The 8,554-nt window shown below is 37.2% G+C and overlaps 1 protein-coding gene across 1 annotated transcript; it reads left to right on the top strand.

Annotated features, from left to right (window-relative positions):
- The first annotated feature begins 1,493 nt into the window (after positions 1–1,493).
- LOC148845984 (calreticulin-3-like) lies at positions 1,494–8,148 on the top strand. The gene is made up of 14 exons (XM_088955016.1): positions 1,494–1,663; positions 2,026–2,133; positions 2,512–2,704; positions 3,094–3,352; positions 3,514–3,570; positions 3,666–3,713; positions 4,017–4,103; positions 4,196–4,253; positions 4,372–4,439; positions 4,782–4,877; positions 4,968–5,024; positions 6,134–6,235; positions 7,473–7,505; positions 7,922–8,148. Exons 1-14 carry the CDS (start codon positions 1,546–1,548, stop codon positions 7,931–7,933), a joined length of 1,296 nt encoding a protein of 431 aa, XP_088811142.1. The 5' UTR covers positions 1,494–1,545; the 3' UTR covers positions 7,934–8,148.
- The last annotated feature ends 406 nt before the right edge of the window (positions 8,149–8,554 follow it).

The following is an 8,554-nucleotide window of genomic DNA, read 5'->3' on the forward strand; positions in this document are numbered from 1 at the left end:
TACTCGAATGTGAAAATGATCCGACCCAAAAAATTGGGTTGGGTTGGTCATGGGTCAACCCGTTGACCCGATTTGTCAAGTCTAATTGGGATTATTTATGCATTGTTAGAAGTTTCCACTCTTTATTTTTTCTATTTAGTCTCTACTTTTTATTGTTTACTCTTTAAATTGTTAAATGTTCAAGTTTTTTAAGGTTAATTCTTTTAATTTTGACATTTTTTTATGTAATTTTTCTTTTTTTTTAATTTCAATTATTTTTTGAAATGTCCCAATTTGACCCATGGGTCAACCATAACCTGAATATTTAGGGCTATGGTCTAGCATTTGACAACCCAACCCTGAACCCGACCCACCGAATCCAATTGCCAGGTCTAGAGTAGGGGGGTGGGGGGAATGGAGATAATATGTTATCATCACCTTTCGCGTTAAGCAAAAAAGCACATTTGCCCCATGACTGCTGCATTGTGATTTTTATTGACTAAATGTTTTTACTCTAAAAAGCACATATTACCAAGTGCAGAAGCATTTTTTTTGCTACTTAAGCACAAAAGTACTTTGAAAAATCTTATCCAAACATAACTTTATTCTTCTCTCGTTGGTGCATTTAACGGGTGTAGTGACCATTGTTGATATACTTTAGATGTGATAAAGTATAAAAAAAAAAAATTTAATGAAATGGGAGGGAGTTCGGGTTGACCTCAACCCAACTTAATCTGGCTCAACTTGCGGCCGAAAATCAATGTTTGGTGAAACACTTAGAGAGCCAAAAACATGAACCCAAAAATCGACTTTCTTATAAAGCTATTTTTAGTAATTTCTCTAAAGTGATTCAGTCAATTCCAAACGAGCCCTAAGAAGTGAACCCTTCCAAGACGGAGCTGCGGGCAGCAGGCTGAAGTAAACTCTCTCTAGCGACGTGTCGTGGAATGCATTGAATCGTGGGTCCCAAGATGGTCCCCCAATATGGTTTATAATCGACGGTTATTACGTGGGTGGGCTGGGCCCCACATGACATATCGATAGTTAATCACCACCAACTTCGTGGATCCCGCAGTCTACTTCTTTTCGTCTTCCCCGGGCAACGACTTTTAGAGTCCACAACGATACTCAATAGTCAATACAAACAGAAGTACTCATTCCAACTTCCGTAGAGACCAGGACCCAAGTCGTTCAACTTGATCACAATACCATTTGTCTTTGATAAATTTACACAAATATCCCCATTCTTCAAATTCTAAGCGAGCATCCGTGTTTGGATTTGGTTCATTCCATTTTGTCTATTTAAATTTAAATATAAATAAAAGTATAAAAATTAAAGAAATATATAAATTTATAAAGATTATCTTTTAAAGCTATTTTACATAACAATTCGTGGTTCAATTGATACTGATTCGGTTGGCCCGGTTGCTAAGTAGAAAGGTACCGTCCGACCCGGTCCATAGTGGTATTACTGTAAATAAATTTACAATGGTGCCTTTTAGTTACTTTATTTTTCTATAAAAAACGAGTTGCTTGCAGCGGCCATTTTTTATCAGGCTGCCGGAAATGGCGGAGCCGGAGCATGCCCTAGTTATGAAGCTTCTGCTTCTACTTCTCACACTCCATTCTTCCCTTTTCGTCGATTTTGTAGTTTCAGAGATCATTTTTGAGGAGCGATTCCATGGTACTCCCGAACTTCCTCCCTATCATCGTTCTTCGTACAAAGTATTCTGTGTTTGAGTTCAATTTCTAGCTAAAGCCTATTTATGAAAGCTAATCATTTACACCGTCTTTTTCCCAACTCTCGGCCTTGTTCTTGAATTTAGCTACTTTTTGTATTATAGCATTCCTTTTTCTTTATTAGTTTGATTTTTATCTATAATTAGTAATAGTTGCACTTGAATGAGATTTTCTTCTTGGCTGTTCTGGTAGACTGTTGGTGGGTGTTGTTCTGTCTCCTTTTTCTTTTCTTCTTCATTTTTTCCCTTTTCGGATCGTTGTGCATTCTGGGTGTAGCTGATTTTACTTATTTCTTATGGTGCAAAGACGGTTGGACTAGTCGTTGGGTTAAATCAGACTGGAAAAGGAGCGAAGGAAAAGCTGGTTCATTTAAGCACACAACAGGGAAATGGTCTGGTGATCCAGATGATAGAGGTGTGCTTGCTATCATTACCTTAAAACTCTGCATTTTTTGTTCTGTATGGGAGAGTAGTTAGTTAGTTCACATGCCTTCAATCCAAGGCTGTTCAATTAATGGGTCACCTCTCGGATGGGACCATTACCCTAAAGCCCCTATCAATTTGATGATTCTACTTATCAGATGAGCGAAATTTCATTCCAAGAATTGAGTATAACGGGTTTGATCTTCCAATTTTTGGACTGAACCCAGAATTCGTTTATCAGTTACAGATATAGCAGTTGGTAAATCGTTGTTTAGAATTGTTCGTTGTTGTCAATGCATGTTGTTTCGACTCTGGGCATCCAAGGTCACAATACTTACAAGGTGTTTTACCGGGCAATGAAATCTTGCAGGTATTCAGACGGCAACTGATGCCAAACATTTTGCCATTTCAGCAAAGATACCAGAGTTCAGCAACAAGAACAGAACTCTGGTTGTCCAGTATTCCATAAAGTTTGAGCAGGACATTGAATGTGGTGGTGGTTACATTAAGCTTCTTTCTGGTTATGTCAATCAGAAGAAATTTGGTGGTGATACTCCTTACAGGTCAGATTCTCCCTCCTAAATGTTCCCCCTATTCCATACCAAATGAATCTTTAAGCTCAACACCTTGGGTTCTGTTTGTTGAATCCATATGTTTGACGTACAGTTATTGTTGCAAAAATCTTATTTTGTCTTTTTTCTTCTTATTTCTTCTTCAGTTCGTGTCATATGATTGTTTAATACATTTGTGCCAAACTCTTTCATGTTTCCCTTTTCCAGTGGATGAAACATATACCTAATGGCATCTGAAAATTGGTTAAATATGCTCAATCGTACTAATATATTTTCCTCTAATTCATTGTGATACTTATTGCATGGTCATTGATACATTTTCCTGCTTTACTTGTAAATTATATCTGACAGAGTGACCCTTCTCACTTGCAATTTTGCAGTTTGATGTTTGGGCCGGATATATGTGGGTCGGACACAAAGAAACTCCATCTTATACTTTCTTACCAGGGGCAAAACTATCCTGTCAAGAAGGATCTCCAGTGTGAAACTGACAAATTAACTCATTTTTATACATTTATTCTTAGACCTGATGCAACTTATAGCATCTTGGTTGACAATCGAGAAAGAGAATCTGGAAGCATGTATATAGATTGGGATATTCTTCCTCCTCGGAAAATTAAGGATGTCAAGGCTAAGAAGGTTCTGTCACTCGTGAACCAATACATTTTATTGCATTTCTAAATTCTGGGATTAGCTTTTGTTAAACAAGCCATGCTGAGCCATGATAGGATAGGAATCCAACATATCAATTTTCTATGTTCTAACTTGTCTTTTAATATATTTACTTGTTTTGTGAACAGCCAGCAGATTGGGATGATAGAGAGTACATTGATGATCCTAATGATGTTAAACCAGAGGTACTTTAAAACCTATTTAATGCAACTGTTTACTAGTACCCAAAAATATCATTGATTGAATTGCAGATCCTTACAAATTTGTTTTGAAACTGCAGGGATATGACTCAATTCCAGCTGAAATCCCTGATCCAAACGCTAAAGAAGTATGGTCTTTGCTTTATGATGCTAGATTTCAAAGAAAAGTGATTAATCTTTGGATTCTAATTAGTAAATAATGGACTAGTCATTTTTAATTCTAAAAAACTCTCTAGAAGCTTAGTAAATATCACTTCGCCCCCACTTAAAGCACAACCTTATTGTGTCAATAGTTTAATCATTGTAGCTTTCTTTACTTATCTCTTATTTTCTTCTCTTGAATTATTAAACCATCTCTTGGGTTCCTTATATGGAGATATTAAAAGATTTTCTTCTAATATGCCATGAGTTTTACTGATTCTTTTGATCAGCCTGATAACTGGGATGAAGAAGAGGATGGTATATGGAAACCACCAAAAATACCAAATCCTGCATACAAAGGACCATGGAAGCGCAAGGTGTGCTAGTGGGAGAAAAACTGTTAACTTGAACTTATTATTTCTTTGCTTTCAGTTCTCAATAGTCTGATGATTTGATAACCACCTCACAGAAAATCAAGAACCCTAACTATAAAGGGAAGTGGAAGATTCCATGGATTGATAACCCAGGTATGCTTTTGTTGCTGTTCAGGTTTTAAACAGTGAATTATAAGTTGATGACAAAATATAAATATCTTTGGTCTATTGGTCAGAAAAAAATCCTATGGGCTTTTCAATTTCTATGCAGAGTTTGAAGATGACCCTGACCTCTATGTGATGAAGCCAATCAAATATGTGGGCATTGAAGTTTGGCAGGTAAGACACATAAATCTCATTAATTGTTATTTATCAAGAAAATCAAAATAAACCAATTTTTCAATACCACGATTATAGAATTAAGACATACTGAAGTTCACCTTGCAATCTACAAGGAAACCAGTTTTCAATTCTTTTTTGAGCTTGGCGTTAATGAATACTTTCAGGTTCTATGAAATATTTACCAACTTGTTCATCTCTTTATAAAATGAATGTCTTGATGTTAGATTCTGGTTCAATTAACTGAGATCAATTTCATCCCAGTTGATCTGTTTGTTCTTGAGCATCGAGAAATATTTTTCTTATTACGATGAATGTTGCTTGTTTTTTCATGGGGTACAGGTAAAGGCTGGTTCAGTTTTTGACAACATTTTGATCTGTGATGACCCTGAGTATGCCAAACAAGTTGTGCAGGATATATGGGAAAGGAATCGGGAGGTAATATCTTTTCCTTCAGTCTCTACTGCTAAATGTTACATCAATGTCAGTGCATAAATTACATAGTTCTGTTATTTTTTGAAACTACAGGCTGAAAAAGAGGCCTTCGAGGAAGCAGAGAAAGTAAGGCGGGCCCAAGAAGAAGAGGTGAGTGATAGCTATTAGTATAACCATCCATATGTTCTCTTATATCAGCTTCTATCTCAACTAGCCCTTACTCCATTTGTTAAGTGCAATCTTAGGAACTGAGCATTCAATCTAAAACCACCAGCTTAATGTGATAATTTAGCTCAGGTGCTCAACTCAAATCAAATTACATAACTCTGGTTCAAGTTATAGCCTTGGTAGGCTTTTATTGCAATAAGATCGTTAAGTCAAAAATAAATGGCATTGGAAATACAATTATTGAACCCACTCTTCTCACACTTGAATCAAACTTCAAACAGCCAAATGACTTTTGTTGTTTACAATTTTACATATCATTGAGCTTGTTCATATCTAAAAAAATGCCATTACCCACACTTCTCACACTTGAATCAAAATTCAAACGGTCAAGTGACTTTTGTTGTTTACAATTTTACATATCATTGAGCTTGTTCATATCTAAAAAAGTGCCATTACCCAATGCCGGTCCCAGTTATCTGGGGCTTTGGGAGGGTTGGAGCGGATAGAAACAGAGAAACCTAATATTTGGTATTTTCCTTTTAATATTTTGCACAAAGTGGATGGTTTCAAACTTGAACCCACATTATGCTTGTCAGCCCAAGATTTTTACCATTGAACTAAGTAATGTCCACCGAGCTTGTTCATGTTTGAATGCCAAAAATCAAGATTGTATTTTCTAGTCAAATCCATCCTCTTTCAGAACTGGCCCAATTCAACCTGAAGGTTAGGTCAGTAGGTTTTGACACATTCAAGTTGCACTGTACATAGGAATGAGAGTGGGTCAGGTTAGGTGGTAAACCCAAACTGACCCAACCCTATCAGGTTATGGTTAGGTAAGCCTCAAATGGGTTGAGGCGAGCCCTGGGCTATAGCTGTCTCATTGCTGTTTCAGCATTCAAATAATTGTATATATAAGTTGGTTGAGTATAGGTCTACCATATATGGGATGGGTCAGGTTGGCGCAGTTTGGAGTTGCTTTGGGTCAGGCTTGAGTTGACTCAAACTCGAACTGCTGACATTCCTAACTGTAGAGGTCAAACTTTGATTTAAATTGGTGGTACTGAAAATGACTTGAGTGCCTATGTGTACAGGAAGCTCGACGAGCAAGAGAGGAAGGTGAACGAAGGAGAAGAGGAAGAAGCCGTGATCGACGACACCAAGAAAGGGACCGCTATAGGGAGAAATATAGAAGGGTATGACACCTATAATTGTGCATTTACATTTCCTTCAAAATTATAGTGTTCTTAAATACTAGATTATTTTTTTCTTATTGTACATACATATTCATCTTAGTTGAAATACACTTGCAATGACCTCATTGGCCCTGCTTTTGATCTGTTGTAATAACAATTTTGGTAGTTCTTTCAGAATTCATGTAGATATTGGATTAAAAAATGCTTTATGTCCATGTTAAGAGAAAGAAACTTCTAGAGGGAAACTTGCCATTGTCTTGATTGATCAATGTCAAATCAGGCAATTAACAGCTGGTGTCTTGATTTATCTATAGATATGATAATCAAGCTCGCTTTTCAATTTTGGCGTTTTTTTTTTTTGTTGAACATTCATTTTTGGGGTTTGATTGCAGTAGTTCTACACACTCACCAAATCAGCGTACTCTTGATTTGGGATCAAATTCTAGAGGTTTGATATGCTTTTAGAAACACTGAAGACAAGGAAAAAGTTTTTTTATTTGCTGAAGACAACCAGACATCATTAATGAAACTAGGTTTTTCCTATCAGTCAACTTCAGAATAAATATAGAGCTTGGGGTGGGCTCTTCAGCCTCCACCTGTATGTTTACAAGTAAATGATGTGAGATGCATGGAAGGAAGGCATTATGTCAATGCATTATTAACTATCGTCTCATGGGAGCCTTTAGATAAATTAGAAAAAAAATGAATAAAAGAAAGGGAGAATGACGGTTCAGCCCAGGGTCAGAATTTTTAGGCCCAAAGTACAGCTGGGGTGAGTGCCAGCTTGGAATTGATGCCAATTCATGGGTGGGCATTGGTGTGTAGTGTGGGGGTTTTTGACATTTTGAAAGTTTATAGCTCTGCAGTGGAAATCAGTAATCTGCATTGGGCCTGTCTGTACTTCTCCGTAAAAGAAACAAGGAATAGAAGAGGGGCATGTTGCTGGTATATTATCAGGATGCAGTAACGCCCATCTGTCCTATGGCAATAACAGTAGGAATATCCCCACTGTTACTTAAAACCACCATTTGACTGAATCTTTTTGATGTCACTCCTAACTGATTGCTTGTTTCATTTGATGATGTCTTTTCTGTAATATCCAACTTCGAGTACAGTTTGGGCAGATCTATTTGTCTGCTTGTTTCCATGTGCACTTCAGTTTACTGATTTGATGTGCAATTCAGTAAAAGATTCCAATTCGGGGTGCATATTCTGACTCTGTAAACTTGTTCTGCAGCGTGACTACCACGATTATTTGGATGATTATCATGTAAGTATTCAAAACTTTGATTACCTATATTTTCCTTTTGTAGCAATTCTGCACATGTTATACTAAGCCAGAGAGCATTGCTTTTCTGCTGGATCTCCATTACAATCTTTGGAAAGTGTTCCTACACTTGTTTGTGTTTTAGCAGACCATAAAAGGGAAATATAAGTGGAGCATCATGGTGAAGTGTCCCCACTCCCCCCAAATATGAAATGCTAGCAGCAGGCAGCCAGCAGCATGGGCTACCCTGCTTCAGAGACCAGGGGGACCCATGAAAAGTTTTTTGTTTGTTTTTTTTTTTTTACTATGCCTGATTATGGGTCCCAAGGTCAAATACAACAGCATTTACCAAGCACAGAAGCTATAAGGCAACAAATTGATACATTTTATGCTGAAAGTTATCTTTCTCACTATTGCAGGATGAACTCTGAGGGAATCACCAGCTATTTACCTTTATATTCTACATCATATCGCAAAGAATGTGGGTTAGCACCTATTCTTGGTCAGGGTTGGTTCCCCTTGGGGAAGTGTTTTGACTCTGTAACTCCTTTTTTCTGTACAATGTCTTCTTCTCTCATTACAATAAACAATATGTTGTACGGCTGTATTTGCAATAGTGTAATACCAATATATATCAGTTCTAATACCTCTTGCACAATGGCACATGAGCCCATGTCCCTTAAACCTCCAAGATGTAGTTTGAGGGGGCAGCTTAAAATTCATTGCTTTTAGATGTCCTACTGATGTGATAAAACACCAATACATTTCTGTAAAGGTATAGTAGTACCAGATTATATTGGCCGACAATCTGTAGCCAGATAAGTAAAAATGTCGAATGTCTAGGCCTTCTGGACTGGAATAGCATTATCCTTAAAGATCAGATTTCGCTACTTTGGTACACTCCAGTTATTGGCAATTTGCCTCTAGCATTCAATGGTGGAAGCGAGTCCTAAACAGCACCCGCAATAGGACAAGGATGACCTTAGACTCGTCACCAATAGCAGCAAATCAAAGGAACAATAATACTAAAAAACACCCCCTAGTGATTCATA

This window comes from Nelumbo lutea, chromosome 7, assembly GCF_056320005.1.
Source record: "Nelumbo lutea isolate HS-2025 chromosome 7, American lotus-T2T, whole genome shotgun sequence".
In the NCBI taxonomy this organism is placed as follows: domain Eukaryota; kingdom Viridiplantae; phylum Streptophyta; class Magnoliopsida; order Proteales; family Nelumbonaceae; genus Nelumbo; species Nelumbo lutea.

Bases quoted from the DNA above. Each gene is read 5' to 3' on its own strand.
- LOC148845984 (XM_088955016.1), top strand. From the start codon at position 1,546: ATGGCGGAGCCGGAGCATGCCCTAGTTATGAAGCTTCTGCTTCTACTT. The intron at 4,104-4,195 runs GTGTGCTAGTGG...ACCACCTCACAG, and splicing joins AAGGACCATGGAAGCGCAAG to AAAATCAAGAACCCTAACTA. The intron at 5,025-6,133 runs GTGAGTGATAGC...CTATGTGTACAG, and splicing joins GGCGGGCCCAAGAAGAAGAG to GAAGCTCGACGAGCAAGAGA.